At 43.2% G+C, this 22589-nt stretch overlaps 1 protein-coding gene across 3 annotated transcripts in view; it reads right to left on the bottom strand.

Annotated features, from left to right (window-relative positions):
* Window positions 1–22589, bottom strand: part of KCNIP2 (potassium voltage-gated channel interacting protein 2) — a 349098-nt gene that overhangs the window by 44029 nt on the left and 282480 nt on the right. The window contains exon 1 of one of the 3 annotated variants that reach the window (XM_075612413.1): window positions 8636–9649. The exons of the other annotated variants lie outside the window; for them this stretch is intronic. Coding sequence (XP_075468528.1) covers window positions 8636–8753 — 118 coding nt within the window. The 5' untranslated portion in view covers window positions 8754–9649. Of the gene's footprint in view, window positions 1–8635; window positions 9650–22589 lie in introns of those variants that run through there. 3 annotated transcript variants of the gene reach the window in all.

Genomic DNA, 22589 nt, shown 5'->3' with positions numbered 1-22589 from the left:
CTAAATACCATAATATAGTTTATAATGTGCTTCAGACATTTATATCATCCCTAATATATATCTTTGCATGGCACATGTAACTTTTTGTAATGAAAGGGTTAAGTCCTATGCTCATTACATTGCTGTTAGGCTATTCCCAGAAATAACTCCATGATAATCATGGTCTGGATGTGAGTGAGGGCAGCTTTTGGAAGCTCCTAATCATCGTGGCGTTATCCCCATGTGCTAACATGAACGGAGGGAGGTCTGAGGATATGCGCTGTTAGTTAAACTGCTCATTGCCATATAATTTGCATATGTGTAAGATAAACATCCGTTAAAATGTATTGATGCGACATTGTTCAGGTGTATGTGAGTACATCGTCACGCAAACCTTCAATCACTCACCTCAGACGCAGCGGGCGCTTCTGCGATTGCAGTGTTTGCTGGATGAATCTAGGGAGATAATACAGGGCTCTCCTGTAGCAGCGCCTGCACCGCTCACAAGTTAACACATTCAGACCTGTTGGGGGGCTTGAGGACTGGAGTTGAGCATCCTCTGTCTTCGTGCATTGCTAAAAAATATATAATCTAATATCTAATAATCCCCTGCAAGAATCCACATATAAAATGAGACAGGGGAATTATTCACTGAAGATTAGGAGCTTGTGCATCTCGGTAGAATTATGTTTTAGGGAACTAACTGTTAGAACAATGTCAAATATTTCTGAATTATGACCTGGCCACTTGTGGTGATATTATCATAGCAACACAACGCCCGAGTCCTGACAGTGAAATGTGATGTTTCAGAACTGCCATAACTTTACATGCTGAATTATTTTGTCTCTACAGTAAAATTGTGTTTCATGTTTCTGTAAAAGACAAATTGTAGAGCGAGAGCTTTGCACGGAAGCTTGCAGATGTTCGGCTAAATAGACATTTGTAGAAGTGATTTGTCACTGAAAGGATAGTGGAGCACAGAGCCGCCCCGCAGCTGGAATGATGGAAGTTTACAGTATTACTGTGGATCAATTTACAACTGATTGGGATATAGTGAAGAAAATTCTAAATATGGGGAAAAAAACAGCGGTCAAATGAGGCCCAAACTAGCGATAATGTGAGATCTAAGTCCCAGTTTCATAGTTTCAACTTCTCTTGTTAAGATTTGTGCCTGGAATAGGCTTCCCTTCTGTTCTAAGTTTATCTTCTCAATGTATTTTAATGACTTCACAATAAATAATTCAGGCTGAGCTTTCCAGCATATGGGGTGTGGTTGTAAGCAATCATTGGTAAGATAACTACTATCAGTCACACCTTTACTGTTCATTACAAGGTAGCAAATCATTTTGAAAATGCTTATGTGATATCTATGCATTGTATTGTATTGTATGTCTTTATTTATATAGCGCCATTAATGTACATAGCGCTTCACAGTAGTAATACATGTGGAAATCAAATAAATAACAGATAATATAAATAACAGATCATGGGAATAAGTGTTTTAGACATAAAAGTAACATTAAGGAAGACGAATCCCTGCCTCGAGGAGCTTACAGTCTAATTTTTAGGTATGGAGAACGTACAGAGACAGTAGGAGGGAGTTCTGGTAAGTGCGTCTGCAGGGGGCCAAGCTTTATGTATCATGTGTCCAGGATTATCCACAGTGCTATTCATATGCTTCTTTAAGCAAGTGTGTCTTAAGGGGGGTCTTAAAGGTGGATAGAGACGGTGCTAGTCGGGTACTGAGGGGAAGGGCATTCCAGAGGTGTGGGGCAGTCCGTGAAAAAGGTTTAAGGCGGGAGAGGGCTTTAGATACAAAGGGGGTAGAAAGAAGACATCGTTGAGAAGAACGCAAGAGTCTGAATGTGCATATTTATGCACATTTCTAGTCTCTGGTCCTCTTTTATTGGGCTCAGCAGAGGAGGGTCTGTCAGATCTTGCTGCAGAACTGTAAATCATGCCATGACAACGCGGCGTTGTGACGTCTTGACGTCGTATGCTGAGGAGGGCCGCTCCCCCAGCCTACAGGCAGCAAAAAGCGACATATGCCACTGTCTACAACTGAGATACCTGAATATGTTATATAATGCAAAACATATCATGTTCGCCATAGCCATTCCATGATTGCCACTCTATCCACAATGTACAGTTTTGCAAAGGCTTTTAGCACATGGGGACAAGACCTCAAGATGTTCAAACTCATGTGTCTGCTCTCGGGCCAGCAGTTCTTTGCTTGTTCTGCTCTTAACAATCAAGACGGTCTCAGTTTGTTTTACTCTTCGACCATCACTTCCCTCGTTAGGATGTAACTAGTGAGGTTCCAGAATGCACTGCATTAGGACCACCGTTTTACTCTATTTAAGAGACATGTCTGTGGTTTACGACTAAAGCTTTCTATGTCAACTATCACCTCTGCAAGAGTACACATTCCAGGGAAGAATTGTCCTGGAATCTTACAGGCCAATCCTATATCTAATTATTTGATGCAGTTCAGTTCACAACATTAATTCTGACATTCACAATCCTGCAGCCACACTTGCAGTAAGAAGACACGACTACATACAGCAATACTGCCGTGAACCAAACCTAATCTTTTTGGGAACACAAGAGAGGACCCAACAGATATAGGGGCCTATGCAGAGAGCAGCAAATTTTAAAAATGGCGAATTTATTAAAAAGTAGCTTTTTTGGAGAGTTTTATTCTCCATATGCAGAAAAGTGCGAATTCTGCTATGTTTAACATGGATGCGTGTGGCGAGTTTAAATTGGCGAGATGCGCGCTTCAGAAACGTGTAAAAACAAATTCGCGCCTTTTTTTTTCCCTTTGCAATGGCCGCGAGCGGCAGCTTCTTGCCAATTTTTTCTGGCGAGGCAAAAAGGAGACAATCGAACAGCCGCTAGATGCCGTTCGCGCCTCTCTGCATTAGGATATTTTTAAAACTGGCGAGATTGAGGTTCTCGCCAGCCGCGAGGCGAGTTTTACAAATAGAAAAGAAAAATTGGCGCGTTTTTCGGAAATCGCCATTTTCTGCTGTTTTCTGCGCGATTTTCTCCAAAAAATGGCGAATTTCGAAATAGCGCTGCTCTCTGCATAGGCCCCATAGTATTTCTTGTTTGCATCGTGTCAGAGTGCACCTCCATTTAAATGTTTTGTTCACATCCGGAAACATTAGAAGTAATCCTGTTAGCAGTAAGTGGAGTGGATTTGCCTGGTCACGGTTTCTAAATTACACAGCAGGCACAAAACGTATTCTAGTATTCAGGATAAAGCAGTCGCTGTGTTTCTGGACATCAAGAGATACACTGCCCCTCCCATGCACCACATCCACAAGGAAATGCTCCATATTGCAGCAAAGCTATTTCACTGGTATCAATAACAATTACACTGTACCTTACACAGCAGGAGATTGCACAAATGTATTTTTTAGCACTTCTCATAATACAACAAGTTTGAGAAAAGTGCTTTATTTTAACAGCATTTTAAAAATTCCCTGCAATCAAAAACCATCCTGTGGTCTCCACGTGTGCCCCAGGAAACTGTTTCATATTTTGTATGCTGACTTTTATGCCATTATTACCTTTGTATAAACATGTACAGGTGGCTGCTCTTGAAGTTTTATAGTTCTTCCTTTCAGAAAGCATCTCAAGAGCCCACCAGGGAGTTGTCCGGCAACACTTGCCCTCTGAATAGGATAGATTGCCAAATATTTATGAACGCAACTGTTGTTGTTTGTTGAAGTTTGATTTCCATGCATCCAATGGGACAGACAGTGCTTCATGGCGACCTTCTATTTATTACTGGTTATGTTTCTAATCACTCGCTACTTGTTCTTTAACACATTTTATCAAATATTGCATTGAAACTGTAACTATTGCTATTTAACATTACAGCTCTTTAAATGCAAAGAGAACAGCTGGAGATGTCTGTCAGGGATCTTCACATTGCGCAGTGTGAACTGCAGAGGGAGCTGTGTTTGTGTGAGTCTCTGTGTGTATGTGTGTGTGTCGCTCCGTGTGTGTCTCTGTGGGGGTGTCTCTGTTCCTGTGTGTGTTTCTGTGTGTGTGTGTGTGTGTGTGTGTGTGTGTCTGTATGTCTTTGTTTGTGTGTGTGTGTGTCTCTGTGTGTGTGTGTGTCTCTCTGTGTGTGTCCCTCCATTCTCTCCCTCCCCCCCTTCCCTCCATTCTCTCCCTCCCTTCCCTCCATTCTCTCCCTCCCTCCATTCTCTCCCTCCCTTCCCTCCCTCCCTCCATTCTCTCCCTCCCTCCATTCTCTCCTTCCCCCCCACCCATCCATTCTCTCTCCACTCATCTGATACTGTCACTCTATCCCCATTCTGTCTGCCTCTCTCTCCCCATTCTGTGTCTGCCTCTCTCTCCCCATTCTGTGTCTGCCTCTCTCTCCCCATTCTGTGTCTGTCCCTCTCTCCCCATTCTGTGTCTGCCTCTCTCTCCCCATTCTGTGTCTGTCCCTCTCGCCTCATTCTGTCTGCCTCTCTCTCCCCATTCTGTGTCTGTCTCTCTCTCTCCCCATTGGTTACAGAAGGGTCATGTGACCCTGCCGAGCACTTGGAAATCAAATTTCCATGTCTCTCCAAGCGCTCAGCTTTGGAGAGCAACGTGCGCGAGAGTGCAGCGTGAGCGTGGCCATACTTATTGGGAATCACTGGAGTGATCTCACCAAGCGCGCTCAGCGGCAGCGTGGCCGCAGCATAAAGTTGTAGTGCAGTCTAGTGTAGAGTAGTGTAGTGTAGATAAATGTATGCTATTGTCTGCGAGTTAAAAAAAAATATTCTGCACATTTAATATACTGTAGTGGTTTTTTTTCCCCCAAATTTTTTTTTATTAAATCAAGGGTGCGTCTTAGAATCAAGGAAAAGGGGTATTTAAAAAGAATATGTTTTTAAAATAAGTTAGCAATCTGGGATTACTGCTTCATATTTCAGTATCCCACATCTTCAGATGTAGTTTCAGTCATTCAGATATCTGCAGTTTTACAGGACCAACCGATAGCAAAGGGTTGTGACCTTTTACAACATTTCTAAGACACAAATGAGAAGTGGTCCCACTTGTAAGATACAGGTGATCTCTCTTCTCCTAGCGTGTTCACCTTGTCATTTCCCATTCACAGGTGGAGTTACAAGTACAGGATACAACAAAGAGCTGCTCCTAAATATTTAATTAACCACCAAGGCAGGTGGATTCACAAAGAAGGACAGAAGGAAGAAAATACAAGCTGCTCAATGTTAAACACTGATACTTCCTCCATTGTAACCCGCGCTCAAAGTGACTTTAAAAGGAGTAGTAATGTGATGGAATAAAAAAAAAGGATCTGTGTTTATTAAACATTGGGGCAGCGCTCTTTGGATGGTATTTTCGGGAGATTAAAGCAATATTTACAGGGTTAGAAAGGAGGGAGTTTTTCTAAAATAAGCCCAGTTTTCTTTCAATGGGATTCCTTTCCTTTGATAAATATGTTGCTGTTTTTTTGCGCTGGGTTTGTCCAATTTTGCAGCCAGGAGACTTTGATAAGTAGACTGCACTAAACTGTATATTACAAAATATATATATTTCATCACAGCAGATTGCAACAAACTATAACTTCAATATTTCCAGGCCTGCGACTACTTTATCCACTGATGGATTTACCTGCTTTTTGTAAGGAAATAACAAAACATTAGTAGATAATATAGTAGCATTGCTTTTTAACGCACTGAGGCAGACACCTACAATACTTGCAGGTAAGAAGTTTCCGTGGTTATAATTTGCAGAATATTTTGCGCATAACCAGTTTGATTTCCATGCATCCAATGGGACAGACAGTGCTTCATGGCGACCTTCTATTTATTACTGGTTATGTTTCTAATCACTCGCTACTTGTTCTTTAACACATTTTATTTTGTGCTTTCTTTACCATTCTTCTCCTAATCATTCATTGCCTGTAAGACACGGCTGCATTATTGCTGGGGAAAGAAAAGCTCCAGAGGAAGGTTACTGTTTGTACAAACTGTTGCATTGTAATAATGCGGATGGATTCAGAGGGATTCCTATATCCCATAAATGGAGACATTTGGGTGGGAGAGGCGTTGAATCCACTATTTAAAAAGAAGGAACATCTTTCAATTCTCAGGTTGGATTAGATTGCATCTGGTCTAGGTCTCATCTTACCCACATGAAACTGAGTAGTAACAGTGAATACATTGTTCTCTGGGTCCTTCCAAGGATGTTACATAAACCAAAGACATATGGTGCGAGAATTCCACACCAGAGATGGCAGCTTACATGCAATGGAAATATATGCAGTAAAATGTTAAAGTGCGTTGGTGCTGAAAAGGTGCTAGTTCTTGCAAGTCTTGACTTTAAATATCTAATCAACCAGTGCTGCTAGTTTTTTATATGAGAAGGAGCGGCTCAGTGAGTAACGTCATTAACTCTGTAAACAACGACACTGCGTTTAAATCAGGGAAACCTGGTTCAATTGCGGTGTCAGCTCCTTGTGACCTTGAAAAAGTCACTTTATCTCCCTGTGCCTCCGGCACCAAAACCAGAGATTATAAGATCTGGGCAGGGCCTGTGTCTGTAGAAATTCTACAGTGCGTACCGCGCACTGTACTGTAATTATTAAGCGCTGAGTCCCATTTGGAGAAAAGCACTGTACAAAATAAACATTATTAATTTCCCCAACCTTTTTTTGTAAAATGCCAAAGAAATTTATTTTCTCATCTTGCTCATTACCCCTTGAAATCAGATGTATATGATGCAATTTTATAATGCTTCTCATATCTTGTTATTGCACCGAGCCTTGTTATAATGTATGATTTGCACCCCATGTACTCAACTGAAGAATGTTAGGTGAGTTTCTGAGATATGTCCTATATGCCGCTGACCGTATTCACATCGCAGGTGCACTTAGTGAATGCTTCAAAGAGCTTACAACCTAATGTTTGGTGTCTTAGGCTGAGTCAATGATAACTGCAGCCTGGCGGAGGCGCGCTGAGGCTGAGGGAAAGCGCGTGCTTTCCCTGGCCTTAGTTTGCGTGCCGTTTGGGGGCGTGTCGGGGGGCGGGCCAGTGACGTCACGGAGCTGGTTCGCCCTCATTGGGCGAACCGCTCACGTGACCGGCCCTGCGCTCCCATGAGCGCTCAAACTAGAAATTTGTTAAGACCTACACCTCTGCACGCCTGCGGACGCGTGCGCGAGCCCCTGCTAAAGCCGCTCTCATTGCGGCTGCAGGGGCTCACTGACCAGCGTCAGCGCGCCTCAGCACGGATCAGCGCCTAAGCACTGACCCTGGACTCAGCCTTAGGCAAAGGAAGGTACATTGACTTGACCAATGTCATAAGGAGAACAGATACTGGGGTTTCTAATTGAGTTCACCAGCTTCTGTCTTTCTAAATAAAGCCTTTTTATTCACCGGACCATCGGTAGTTAAAATATGTAAGGAAAACAGAAGAACCATTTGATTTCTAAACACATTCCCTTCTATATATATATATATATATATTATTTTTTTGTTATTTGCAGATTTTTATATAATGATATGACGGGGAGGGCTAAAGAACAATAAGCAAACAAATACATTAATAAATCAACAGACTAGGTTACAAAGATAACACTACATCTAGGTTATCTGTTGTACAAGTCCTCAAAGAGGAGAAGAAGGGTTTATATTTATTTTTTTGTTATTTCCCTTTAACAATTTGGTCAAAAAAGGCTTGCCTCAAATGGCTAAAAGTCTCAAAATTTCTTGAAAAAAGGGATAATAGCCCAACTTTAAAGGCAATATAATCTCTGATTACAATAGTCTAACCCCTTCACTGTCGTGTTATGGCCAGTATCTGGCACTGAATGTGGTCCAGGAATGGTTACATACAGTACATTGGTTTTAAGTATGATGTGCATATCTGTAGAGCTGATCTTTTTACATTCAAATATAGTACATTGGTTTGTGACTGGTAAAGGTTGCCCACCATTAACATAAATAGCAAAGTTGACTCATACAAAGATCAGAACACATTCTTACTCTACAAAGGTTTTTCCACAGGACTTTAGCTCACTCCTGTCTTTTCTATCTTATGTTGCATTATGACTTAATACAGGTGTTCCAAAATAGAAAAAATAATTAGCACTGAGACCTCACTGGAAAATAAGTCCCTAGGCTCAGTTTTAAAGCATTATTACCCTCCCCCCCCTCCACCTCCCTCTCACATTTTTACCATAGTACAAATTACAGTCAAGATTGTATTGTCATTTGTACTTATTTCTAGTGGGGGACATATGTATTGAAACTAAGGGTATATGTTTAAAAACAAAAACATTTCTCCTAAATGTTACTTTCCTCCTGCTCCCTGACCACCCACACACACCGTGCCTCCTCCCTGACCACCCACACTGTGCCTCCTCCCTGACCACCCACACACACCGTGCCTCCTCCCTGACCACCCACACTGTGCCTCCTCCCTGACCACCCACACACACCGTGCCTCCTCCCTGACCACCCACACTGTGCCTCCTCCCTGACCACACACACCGTGCCTCCTCCCTGACCACCCACACTGTGCCTCCTCCCTGACCACCCACACTGTGCCTCCTCCCTGACCACACACACCGTGCCTCCTCCCTGACCACCCACACTGTGCCTCCTCCTTCAGTTCTTACCTTTTCCTGAGAAGTCAATAAGTCCCAGAAAGTGCAGCAATTTGACTGCACTGAAGACTAAGAGGATGATGCCCAGAGTTTTCAATCCCTCTAATTGCCACTCCTCCTTCAGGAGCATCCTAGGCTGGACAATTGAATGGCATAGGAGATAGGACACAGGTACCCACTGCGGATTATTTTTGAACAGTCAGGCCCACCGGGGTTTGTTACCTGCTGCCCACTCCCAGGTTCACCTGTATGGATCTGTAGGTTCCAGGGTATACAGTAAGTGGTTTCTAGGACCCTGTGTAAAATGATCTGCAGGTCCCAGGATCTTTGCAGAATGTGATCCTATTTCTCTTTCTTAAACTCCAGCGTTGTGCTATGACCTGTTGCTCTCATGCCTGTTATAATCTGTGATGTGCTTCTTAGATCTCGGTGCTGTGATCTTAAATAGCAGGTATGATGAACTGACACCTGTTGCCCCATGGAGATTGAATTCTTATGTGATCCTACGATCTGTTCCTCTCTTCTTTAACACCTGTTATGAGCTGCAGACCTTTTGCTCCACCTGCAACATATTGCATTGTGAGCTTGTTCTATAAATCCTTGATGTAGAGTGTGGTGATCTTCAGCTTCCTTCTAGATCCTTGCTGTGTATGAGGAAGTGATTGGCTCCAATATGTGGCTTATCTCCCCAGCTTCCTCCATGGAACAAGCTCAGCTGTATCCGTTGTTACAAGGAAACTTGGTAACATTCACTCTTCTAAAGGTTCTATTTGTTTATTCACTCTTTTATCTGAGCTTCTGTAGAATACATCCAGGATAAGAGCAAATGGGATTCCCAAGACTTCCTCACCACAACTCTACTAATGGACTATCCTCGTTTACCAGAAGCTTTCTACCCTTTTCCCTTTCCGGTTACATAATCCTACTTTTCTTTCACATACTGTCTAACAAACCTAAAGTGGCATAGAAAGGGTAATTTATTACAGAGCAGAAGATGAAGCCTTTTCCACAAGCTGTCATTCCGTCAGCCTGCTGCCTTCCTCTCTCCCTGTTCTTCTCATGGACTCTCTGCAGTCACTAATATGCAAAGCTAGTTCTCTTCAATTGTCTTCCTCACAGCTGTATCCAACAGTGCTTACATTAACAGTAACCCATCTCACAAGTTCTGGGACAAAAGCAGCACCTTTTTTTTTTATAAACATTACAGTATATCATTGTTTAAGTTTTACATAAACCTCTGCATGTTGTAGCTGGGAGATAAACTGATGTCTTATTTATTTATAAAATGTCTTACCAGGAAATAATACGTTGAGAGTTACCTCTCGTTTTCAAGCCTGTCCTGGGCACAGAGTTGTTATGACAATACATAGTTACATTAAATGACAAGGGTTATACATTATATTATATATTATATTTAAAGACATTGCATGAACAGTTAAAGATAATATAATTTATAGGCGTATGTAACAGTTACAGATCAGATTAAAATGTGAGACAGCTTTAGTTTTGAAAGAACTTAGACTGGTGGTGGATGTGAGAGTCTCCGGTAGGTTGTTCCAGTTGTGGGGTGCACGGTAAGAGAAAGAGGAGCGGCCGCATACTTTGTTGAACCTTGGGACCATGAACAGTCGTTTGGAGTTAGATCTCAGATGATACGTGCTGCATGTGGTAGGGGTGAGGAGCTTGTTCAGATAGACGGGTAGCTTGCCTAGAAAGTATTTGAAGGCAAGACAGGAAAGATGAACTTTGCCCCTAAACCCAAGTGATGGCCAATCTAGTTAAACAGTATGCTGCACTAGTGAGAAATTGATGTTTAAGCTGACTAGGTACAGTGGCCCTTATTCTGTAAGGTGTGATAAGTGCAGATGACGTGTTATCGGATGAAAAGCCTCATTAAAGTCAATGGAGCTTTCATGCGACAGCACGTCGTCTGCGCTTATCCCACCTTACAGAATAAGGGCCAGTATGTGAAAATATCTTCAAGTTTTCTTTGCAAGACATTTAAGCCAAAGTTCACATTGCTTGGAAATGCCATTTTTTTTGTTACCAGATTACGGGGAAATTATGCCAATTTTGGCAAAATTTTACCACATTTTGCCAGAATTGATTGACAATGGCAGTATATACAGGGCCAGCTGAACTTGCACATAGACTTTTAATAAATATTTTTTTTACACAGCTTAAATTTTTCCTAAAAAATGGATTTATTAATGATAATGATTAATGATATTTCACTGATTTAGTGAACTTTGGTGAAAAACTCACACTACTCTACAGTGGACCATTAGATAAGTATTAGTACTCTACGAAAAGTCACACATTTTACAAATATAGCACGTTTCACAAGATACATTGTCCCACTGTGTTGGCCCAGGGGAAGAAAATGCTCTGTATTCATATGACCCCCAATAAGACAGTTCAACAGTTCAGTTTACCCTTAAATCTAAAGGAGTCTGACACAATAATCTCCCTCGTCTTCCCATTAAAGGCATGTGAGACATCTAAAAGGACCTACTTTATACAAGTTCTGGATTACCATTACTTTACATTACTAAAATGAAAATCTTAAGAATAATGGGTGCACACAAAGGTCATAGCGCAATAACTGGGACTACAATAATTACCGGACTCCGAGTCATTAACAGCTACAATCGGTCAGCAATGCCAATGGTGTCAGCTTTTTGACTTTGAACCAAAAAGGACAAAATAAAAAACGGTTGGATATTAACCCTAGCAGTCCATAAGACGTTGCTACTATGTCTCTAGGGCCAGCATGGCAGGGACCTCATTACTATATCCAGTGGTTGACAAATCACCAAAAAATCTACTCGCCACACAAAAAAATCTACTCGCCACCTAGTACCAAACGTGTGCTGCTTGGGCCAATATTTACTCGCCCGAGGGTTAAATCCACTCGCCCGGGGCAAGCAAATGTATAGGTTTGTCGAACACTGACTATATCTATGCCATGCCTATTTTGCTCATATTCTAGCGGAGATCCACATAAAAACAAAAAGAATGATTCCTGAGATCCACAGAAGCTGGTAAACGAGATATGATCGAAAGAGAAGGGCCTCTCCTCTCCGCATCATGGCGGTGACATCGCGATTATGTGATTGCGGTGAAACGATGACATAATCATGACTTGTCAGTGGGGCCCCATTGAAACTCAAAGAGTTATATCAAATTTCTCTTGCTTTCTGAAGATTGTGGCGGACTGCATTATGCGGCGTCGGATAAGGCATCCTTCAGAAACGGGGACATCGGTAAGCGAGGACAACCTGTATTTATTTTATTTATTTCTCTTACCTTCTCTTACCTTCAGTGGCAGCGGCATCTCCCGGCATCTCCGCCTGCAAGGTCCCGTCAACATTGCTCCGCGACATCAAATGGCGCCATGACACAGGACGCCATGGTGTCACGTTGTCATGGCAACAGGACACTGCGTGACATCGCAACGTCACATAGCATCCCATTGTAATGGTAACGTGGCACCATTTGCTGTTGCAGAGCCATGTTGACTGGACCCTGTACGGGGAGGGGGAGATGCCAATGCCGCCCAGAGATTTTTCAAGTAAACCCGTAGCTCGGAGATACATGGCCAAAATCCGTAGTGGCAACCCTGATTGGGCCACCTGATGCAGCAGATTTAATCCGCCATTTTGTTTCTTCTGCAGAGGACGGTACCGGCGCTAGCTTTACAGAACCAGGGGGTCCCCGCAGCTGAAATGAACACATCTCAGCTCATGGCAACCCCACTGTTCCAATTATGACTTAAAGATTAAAGACTTAAGATTTAACATTGACATGTACCCTGTGGCAATGTGTTGTAGAGGATAAACATATTTATAGGTTATGTCTTGTCACACCAAGCCTATGGTGTAGAGGTAAGAAGCAAGGAATTGGTATCAGAATTTCCCGAGTTCAATCCCTGCATGTGTTTTGTACAAAATGTATTAATGTTTAATTGTGTCTGTGTCTGGTAGTCAATAAAGCATTGAATTGAATGTTTGAAAATAATGGCAAGAGAGCAGAGAGATGAGCAGAGCAGAAAGATATGATCACGTGGACAGCAGGAAGAGGAGAGCACTGGTAACGCGGCAAAATGGAGGAGAATTAAATCTGTAATGAGGACGGGCAGAGAGCTGATGCCGGTGAAATTTTAACACGACCCCGGTTGTAACGCGGTCTTGGGGTTGTGGACCCCAAGGACCGCGTTATAACTGGGTTCAGCTGAAACTCATAAGGTTTATTCGTTAAAGGCATAGACTTCATTAATAAGAACTAGAGAGGTGGTAATAGGGAAAAGGAGTTATCCCAAGAAGAAACCCTATGGATTTATAAGTTGAAAACATTATAACCATTAGGGTTAAACGTGGATTTCGATTTGGGCTCCTTTTTGAATGAAAATTTCCAATACAATTGGGTTTTATTATATTTTCAGATAAATGTTATTATAAATGTATTTATACCATTGTACTATACTCATGGCCGCAATAGACCATTAGTATTTTTATTTTTTTGTAATAAACCATATAAAAAAAAAAAAAATTTATACAGCCTAAATTGTATTGTAAATTGTGGTTATAAAATCTCATCTGTTTATGATATTAATATCTTGTCTCTTCCTTTTTAGATATTTTTGGTAATATTGTATTTTTTTGTAATAATACATTTTTAAATACATTTTCTGTTTAGATTAAAGTATTAGACATTCTTGTTAAAATGTTGACATTTGTTTTGCAACTTTATTGTATGTTGGAGGTTGTAAATGAATTTGAAAGGGAGCACACAGTATTTTCAAACACCTGAACTGTTCAGCATCATTGAATTGATTTGGGACATTTTCTGATTGGCTCTACACTGACCGGGATGCCTATAAAACCCCATCTGAGTGTCAGGCTGTCATAACCCCTGAGGAAGCCGATTCTTTGACGAAGGCGAAACGCGTAGGGTTTTTTTGCCACTCGGACGACACCGTACAGACCGGCCAGCCATCCTGGACTCCACTGGGACACTGTACTGTGGTGCGCGCTCAGCAGTGGAAGCGCCCAACACGAGGAGTGGAACGGAACACCAGAGGCAGACCTGCGGCGGTAGCTGTGTCTTTCCAGAGAGGCTGAAGTGTGCCCTTATCACACTTATTGCGCTGAATAGACTGGGAACATGTGAGTGCAATCCCTACATTTGCCAGTTCTGTTGTTGCTATAATAAACTGTATTGTGGTATGTCCATCGCATTGATTATTCTGAGGAGGATTCAAGCTTGCAGTTATCTACATCCATGCTTTATTTCGATTACATCAGACTGGCTGTGAGTGCTTTATTTCACTAATTGAGCACTGCACTAGTTCACCTATTCCTTATTTGCGCCTTACACTGTTTTACTATTGGGATACAATCTGCTGGTAGATTTTATCAATTAAATCCGTGGATTGCATTCTTAAAACCCGCCAGCGGATTGCGGAGTTTGCGGATTGGATTGTCGTGATAATAAATTTTTTTTTTTGAAAAGATGAATCGCCCTTTTTGAGATTGATTCATGGAAATGCACAGACCAAAATCCACGAAGAAAATGTGCCCATCTCTATTGCTAACATTTAAAACTACAGGCATACCCCGCATTAACGTACGCAATAGGACCGGAGCATGTATGTAACACAGGCATACCCCGCATTAACGTACGCAATGGGACCAGAGCATGTATGTAAAGCGAAAATGTACTTAAAGTGAAGCACTCCCTTTTTCCCCACTTACTGATGCATATACTGTACTGCAAACTCATATACGTGCATAACTGATGTAAATAACGCATTTGTAACGGACTCTATAGTCTCCCCGCTTGCGCACTGCTTCGGTACAGGTAGGGAGCCGGTATTGCTGTGCAGGACGTGCTGACAGGCGCATGCGTGCGCTGCTGTTTGCCTATTGGGCGATATGTCCTTACTCGCGAGTGTACTTAAAGTGAGTGTCATTAAACCGGGGTATGCCGGTAATGTGCAAATATTTATATGGCGAAAAAAGGTCACATTTCGCATTGGTTCGCTAATAAAATGTGAATCAAATCAATCAATGCCAATTGGTATATGAACTAATCATATAACATGCTAGAATTGATCAATTATAACAAAAGTAAAAGGCTATTATATATTCAATTTGCCCCCCCTCCCCCCCAACAGGTCAGGTTTTCAGGATATCCCAGCTTCAGCCAAGGTGGCTCAATCAGAGGCAGCGTCATGTTGTCATGGCAACACAGCGCCATGCGGAATCACATTGTCATGGAAATGTGACACTGTAACAGGGACTTATCCCTGTTTAAATAAAGCTCCCTCTAGTGGTCTGAAAATCCAGCAAAGAGCTGGTTAATTGCAGCTAGTCAATTAACCAGCTCCACCTGAGTAATCAGAGCAGGGTAAAAAAAACCTTCTGGGAACAGACCAAGAGACTCCTTAGCACAGACACACTGTGCTGACATAGGGAGATGAAGTCTTGAGTAGACAGAAGAGCTGTGCTGATAAGACCCCAGACCTTTTTTCCTGGATCCACCTAGACTCAGAGACTGCTACAAAGAGCCCCTACATTCAGGTACCTCTTGAGACTTTGGGGTGATAGGTGGGTAAGGAGTCCCCCCACCCCACCACCCCCCCGTCTTGCAGATAGGGACTGAGGAAGTAAGTTAGCCCTTAACAGGGATAGGTGTTTGTTCCTTTGTATTATGTTTTGCCTTAAATGCTGTTTAAAGTGACAGGCTAAATAAAGCCATGTTTCATTTCCCCCAAATCGGTCTCCCTGAGTGTACCTCTGCACAGGTCTCTTACAGACACCATTTGATGTCGCGTCGCCAAGATGACGGGAGGAGATGCCTGGAGATGTCACCAGACCAGGTAAGAGACACAGAGGCCCCGTCCTCTCTTCCGACAATCAGTTTAACTGTTGTGGGGAAGAGCGCGGGGCGACTAAGCCTTCTCTCACCACCCCCAACACGCCACATCTCACCCCCTCCACCATGCCTTCTCTCACCACTCCCACCACGCCTCCTCTTACCACCCCCACCATGCCTTCTCTCATCACTCTCACCACTCCCACCACACCTCCTCTTACCATGCCTCCTCTCACCACTCCGCCTTCTCTCACCACCCCCACCACGCCTCCTCTCGCCGCTCTCACCACGCCTCCTCTCACCGCTCCCACCACGCCTCCTCTCACCACACCTCCTCACCACGCCTCCTCTCACCACGCCTTCTCTCACCACTCCCACCACACCTCCTCTCACCACGCCTCCTCTCACCACTCCGCCTTCTCTCACCACCCCCACCATGCCTCCTCACCACTCCCACCACTTCTCCTCTCACAACTCCAACCATGCCTTCTCTCACCACTCCGCCTCCTCTCACCACTCCCACCACGCCTCCTCTCACCACTCCCACCACTTCTCCTCTCACAACTCCCACCATGCCTCCTCTCACCGCTCCAACCATGCCTTCTCTCACCACTGAGTTGACACAGGGGGGGGGCGGATGTAAAACTAGTCCTTGGCCCTAGGAAATCTGTCTGCGGCCCCACCTCTTTCTCACCTCCTCGCTTTCTTATCCCCTCTATTTCCTCCCCCATCTTCACATTCCCCCAAATATTTATCTCCCCATCTCTCGCTCACTTTCCCCGTCTTACACTCTGCCTCTCTCCCCCCCTTCTCTCACACTCTCCCTCCCCTCTATTACTCAATGCCCCCTTCCTCTCACTTAATCCCCCACTAGCCACACACAAACACACACAACTCTCCCATAAACACACACAACTTCCCTCTGCCCCCCACACAAAATACAACCCCCTCACAATACCCCCTCACAACTCCCCCCCACACATGTCCACCACACCCCCACACAATTCAATCCCACCGCACGCATTACTCCCCCCACACACACACAATACCTCCCTCTCCAAACACAATACTCCTCCCAGTCCCCACCACAATATATACCCATCAATCCCTATCACTACATACACCCCTAATCCCCACCATTACATGCACCCCCCAATCGCTACCACAATATACCCACCCACTAATCACCACCACAATATACCCACCCCCAATCACCACCACAATATAACCACCCCCAATCACCACCACAATATACACACACACAAAAAATTACCTACCTTGGGCGTGGAAGACCTCAGGTGCCACGCCAGTCCCGCGCGGATGTGGAAGATGGGCCCGTCTTTTGGGCGGACGTAACGTCCGGCACCAATCGACATGGGTGGGTGGCACATTGCAGCAGCAGCAACTGGGGCATGGCAGCAATCAGAGGCCCAGCAGACAGGTGCAGAGGTTGGGCTGACCTCTGGTACAGTTGTCCTGGCTCTCGTCCCCTGTTGGCAGCCCTGCTCCCACTACATCTCCTCTCTCCACTCCCACTATGTCTGCTCTGAACACTCCTCTCACCAACACTCACTCCGCTCATCCTCCCCTCCTCCATCTCTGACAAGAATCAGACACTCACTATACAACAGTATCAAACAACAGCGACAAATTATTATTATTATTTATTTGTGAAGCGCCAACATATTCCTCAGCGCAGTACAAAGGGGTACAGAGAATATTAAAAAAATAAACAGTTACATACAGGGGAGGACAAACCTGCACAAACAGATACAAAAAGGTAATGAGAGCCCTGCTCGTGAGAGTTCACATTCTACATTATAGGGCCCCTTGGGCGCCAGTCCCCACGACATACTGACTATGTTTTGGGGCACCCAATGGGGTTAACTCCATTTTAACAAAGTTTGATGATGATCTAGGCCAGGCCTGCACAACTCCAGTCCTCGAGGGCCGCAAACAGGCCAGGTTTTCAGGATATCCCTACTTCAGCACAGCTGGCTCAATTAGTGGCTCAGTAAAACTGTAGGTATATCCTGAAAACCTGGCCTGTTTGTGGCCCTCGAGGACTGGAGTTGTGCAGGCTTGATCTAGGCAAGGAGTGCACAAGATTTTTTTTGGGGGGGGGAGGGGGGCGCAGTAGTTAGAGACCCTGTGCTCTTCCCCAAGACATGTAAATTAAATGCTGGGGGACTGAGGCCTCTGCAACTCAACTTACCGAGATGCAGCCTGCTTCGGGACGCGTTGCCCCCGCTGCACTAAGGTATGGGGGGGGGGGGGGGCGACCACTGGGGGAGAGCAAACAACCCTGATCTAGGCCATAAACCAGTATTTCAACCTTTCAACCCTTGAGTTCCCCAAGCTTCCCTTCCATTTTCAGGTCATTTGAAAATTCTTCAAATACAGAAGAATTTACAATGCATCTGATCTCAGACACGGTATTAGAGAGGGTTGGGGTTCCTTACAATGCATCTGATCTCAGACAAGCTATTAGAGAGGGTTGGGGTTCCTTACAATGCATCTGATCTCAGGCGCGCTATTAGAGAGGGTTGGGGTTCCTTACAATGCATCTGATCTCAGGCGCGCTATTAGAGAGGGTTGGGGTTCTTTACAATGCATCTGATCTCAGACGTGCTATTAGAGAGGGTTGGGGTTCCTTACAATGCATCTGATCTCGGACGTGCTATTAGAGAGGGTTGGGGTTCCTTACAATGCATCTGATCTCAGACGCGTTATTAGAGAGGGTTGGGGTTCCTTACAATGCATCTGATCTCAGGCACACTGTTAGAGAGGGTTGGGGTTCCTTACAATGCATCTGATCTCAGGCACACTGTTAGAGAGGGTTGGGGTTCCTCAGCATTTCACAATATAATTATAGGGTTCCTTAACTAAAAAAAAGTTTAAAAACAATGCTATAGTCCCTACACTGTCTCACTTTAAGTGGATATAATAACGGTTAGTCTTCTGTCCACCAGAGGGCACAATTTGAACAGAAAACAAACCCTTTATAATAAGGGGCATACAGTACTTACAGCTCGTCACACAAACCACCAACTACTTTGCGAGAGTTGTTTACATATTCTATACCAAATGATCTCTTTGGTATAATGTTTTGCTGAGTTAGCCCCTAATTTACTGTATCTGAACACATGCACATATAGCACAAGTTCGTCGCTCGCTATTAGCATTCAATGATTAATGTGTACTGTAAGTACTAATTCAGGACACCGTTTTCATTATGTTACTACCAATGTTATTACTGCAGGTATCTATCCATGCATTGTATACTGTTTTCACAAACGCCCTATTGTCTCTGTGTCTGGATATGAAAGACTCGGCGAATCGCTTGTGAACTCGGACAAGGTGGCACCATTGTGTTTAATATCGTACATCCTACACAGCACAACACACTTTGTCTTATTTACAAGAATACAATTCCACTTTCTTTTGAAAGAAAAAGGGAATTCTTTTTTTGGGAAATCTCTCACTCTTGGTACTGCATAAATATTGGCTAAATCTTTCTGAAATACAGTCCTCAACACTTAACAAGTGTATATTCTTTAAAACCCAGGCACAGTAGTACTGCTACTTTACCTAAGCCATGTTGCCCACTAATTACTAGTTCACATGTAGAAGGAATAATATCCACCGGATAAGGTTACACAAACGCTACAATAGAAATGTTGACAGGATCTCTCTTTTCTGTGTAGGAGCGAATACAACACAACACTGCAAACATATCAACACATTTATAAACAGACAAGGAGCTATTTCCGAATTCCAGGGCAAAAAAATGTCCCGGATTCAGGTCTCGCTCATTCAGACAACTGGCATCAGAAATACAATGTGAGCATTGACATGATTTAGACTTGTTATATTAAGATATACCTGTCGTCGTATCCTATTTTAAACCTTTTAAATCAGTGAATACCGCAGAAAATAAGAAGGAACGAGCATCAGTGCATCAAAAACTGCATACAGATATATCTCTCCACAGTGTAGAAAGAAATCAGCGCTACGACTAACACAAATGAAATATTATAAGTGAGTAAATGGGTGACTAATAAATGTACTAACCCAGGTGAAATGAGCTAGCAGGATGCAGCCCTAATGAGGATATGCCTATCCTGATTAAATGGAAGAAAGAAAAAGGCGCAATCCTGTATAGCAATAAAAAACAGGAAAATGTATTAATTAAGCAAGGAAGGCTAGCTGACTGAACAGATTAAAACAAACACAATGATGCCAATAGACACAATAAACACAATATATGACAATCTTGTGACAATATGACTTTCAGTCAGTCAGTATATACTGTAATAGGGATCTTCTTAAGTGAGTACATTGCTTAAGGTGTCTTGATAAAAGGTGCAATGCAACAAGTGATATAAGCAAAGGTAAGGGTTAGGGTAAGTCCCCAGTCAGCACTGTGGCATGCACGCCCGGCGGGGGGGCGGCGTGTGCACAGCGCGGTACCTTGATCTGCGGTAACGTTTGCGACGGGAGGGGGTGTGGTGGTGGGTTTGCGGGGCGTGGCCATGACGTCCCGCGGCTTGTTCGCCCTCATTGGCTGAACCGCCGGCGGGGGCGTGGCCACGCCTCCGTCGCAAACTTTGAGTTTAAATTTCACAGCCTGCCTGAAAACCTGTCGCGCACCGCAGGGCATAGGTGCGCGACAGGGTACAAACTAGGACCGGCCGGACTGGGGGGGGGCGGAGAGTGAACGCTGGACCATTCACTGGGACCGCAGCCTTATGGGACTAGGGACACTGCCCCCCCCCCCCTGCAGTGGTCCCGCTCTGATGTTCAAGATGTTCAGTGTCCCAACCCCCAGACAGATCTTGATATTGCTCCCACCGTTGCAGTGCACTATAAAATGTTTGAAAAAGTCACTTGTATATGAAAAGTAAAGCTGTGCTCACAGGATCCCTGCTGATCCCTGCACAGGATCCCTGCACAGGATCCCTGCACAGGATCCCTGCTGTTCTGAAGTCCGCTGGCCGGCTCCAGCCGTACACAGTGACAGCAAAAGAAGGACAGAATGGCGGTGCACAGCACAATGGTGCCATGATGCAGATCCGCGAGCGGTCCAGCCCAGGATCACTGTGCTGTGCATCGCCATTACTTCCTTCTATTAATTAACATATTTTTGGCCAAAAGACCAACCAGAAAAGGAAAGGGTTAAAATGGTGTAAAAGTAAATCAGAAAAATATATGACATCTTATACGTTTTTTAAAATAACATTTTATAATAGTATTAGATAATTGTGACTACTTTAAAAAAATGATTATTTAACTCTTAATGACATTTTAATGAGTTTTAAAGCATCATTTGATGTCTATAGCAGGTTTTAACCCACCTCCCCAGCAGTGCAAGATCTTTGCAACACTTTCCTGTTTGTGATCATTTGTTGCCAATGTTACCAGCAGTTTAAGCTGCAAACTGTAACAATAGATAATGTTACCTTAGTAATATAAGGATACATTGTAGCTGCTGAGTTACACTAACTGAAGGATTGATTAAACTGAAAGACGGCCATTATGTTAAGCACACAATCAGGATTTTTACAGATGTGTAACAGAGCACCAAACGATTGCCAGCTTGGGTAAGAATGTAGAATTATACATTGTCACCTGCTTTAAATATACAAATAAGAAAAGGACGAAGAAAATAAGGTGGGGTAGTAGTATTGCTGCTTTATCTAGTGCTGCCGATGTAGTAGCAAATGTATATTAGGCATCAATGCTCATTAATTCTAATTCATAATTAAATCCTTGATAACCTATAAAAGAGGTAAAAAGGTTGTGTGTTTACATTTGTCATTGCAAATCAACATCAGATTTTAACATAACCCACTGTGTAAATATTGTTTAAAAGAAAAAAAATCGGTAATGTGTTACATTTTATTAGACCAAAAATAAGATGTATGTCTTTATTTATATAGCACCATTAACGTACATGGCGCATCACTGCAGTAACACACGTGACAATCATATAAATATAAAATAATACAAATAACACATAATGAGAAGCGCTTCAGACACAAAAGTAACATTTAGGAAAAGGAGTCCCTGCCCTGAAGAGCTTACAATCTAATTGATAGGTAGGAAGAACGTACAGGGACGATAGGAAGGTGTTCTGGTAAGTGTGTCTGTAAGGGGCAAGATCGATGTACAGTAAGAGGTGTAAAGAATCAGCAATGGAGCTACCCATATGCTTCGTTAAGCAGGTGTGTTTTAAGGTGGGTCTTAAAGGTGGATAGAAAGATAACAATGTTCAAGCTTTCGAACCTCACAGGGTTTTCCTTCCGAAGATATATAGGTATAAATATTAGCATAAATAGAATTATGGTTTATTACATTGCGCGTACCTTTTAATTGGCCAAAATAGTCGTCGCTTCAGTTTTCTAGTCTGAGAAAATGACTGTTTGGCATGTCTTCATTAAGAGACGACAGTACGATATATTGTTTCTTCCTGCGCGAGGATTTCTAGTTCTGTCCTTCACTAATTGGAAACATGTCACAAAGCAAACAAACACACGTACTGTACAGTGCTAGAGGCTTCTTGTGTTTTTAAAAGCTTGCATAGGCAGCCCACAGTCTTTATTGCACGTACTGTGAGCGCGTGGCTCGGTTTATTAAAGTAACTGCTAAAAGAAAACTTGTGGATTTCCTGCTTTCCGGCTGGCTGGTTATATCTGCTCAGAGTTCTGGAATAATCATCTTTTTAACACATTCTTGTACAGTGGAAATGAAATACAATGAGCAGTAAGCACTCTTCCTGGAGATGTACTGCAAGTTATGAGACATTGATTATGCTACCCTCGTCAGTATCAATTACCTGCTGACAGCAGATCCAGAAAGAACTAAATCTGGTCTATGAAACTCAATTGTACTTTATTTGACTCCTACTAGTGTATGTATGTATGTATGTATGTCACAAAGAATACAGTACAGGAAATTACAATAATACAATAAGTGCAGCAAAATCAGACAATAGGAAAGGAAATACCTGCCCCAAAGAGCTTACAATCTAAGTGGTATGATGGGAAACTTACAGAGAGATCAGGTGAGGGAACAAGTGCTGTAG

This window comes from Ascaphus truei, chromosome 8 (assembly GCF_040206685.1).
Source record: "Ascaphus truei isolate aAscTru1 chromosome 8, aAscTru1.hap1, whole genome shotgun sequence".
NCBI lineage: Eukaryota > Metazoa > Chordata > Amphibia > Anura > Ascaphidae > Ascaphus > Ascaphus truei.
This window is presented reverse-complemented; position numbering and strand designations above follow the sequence as displayed.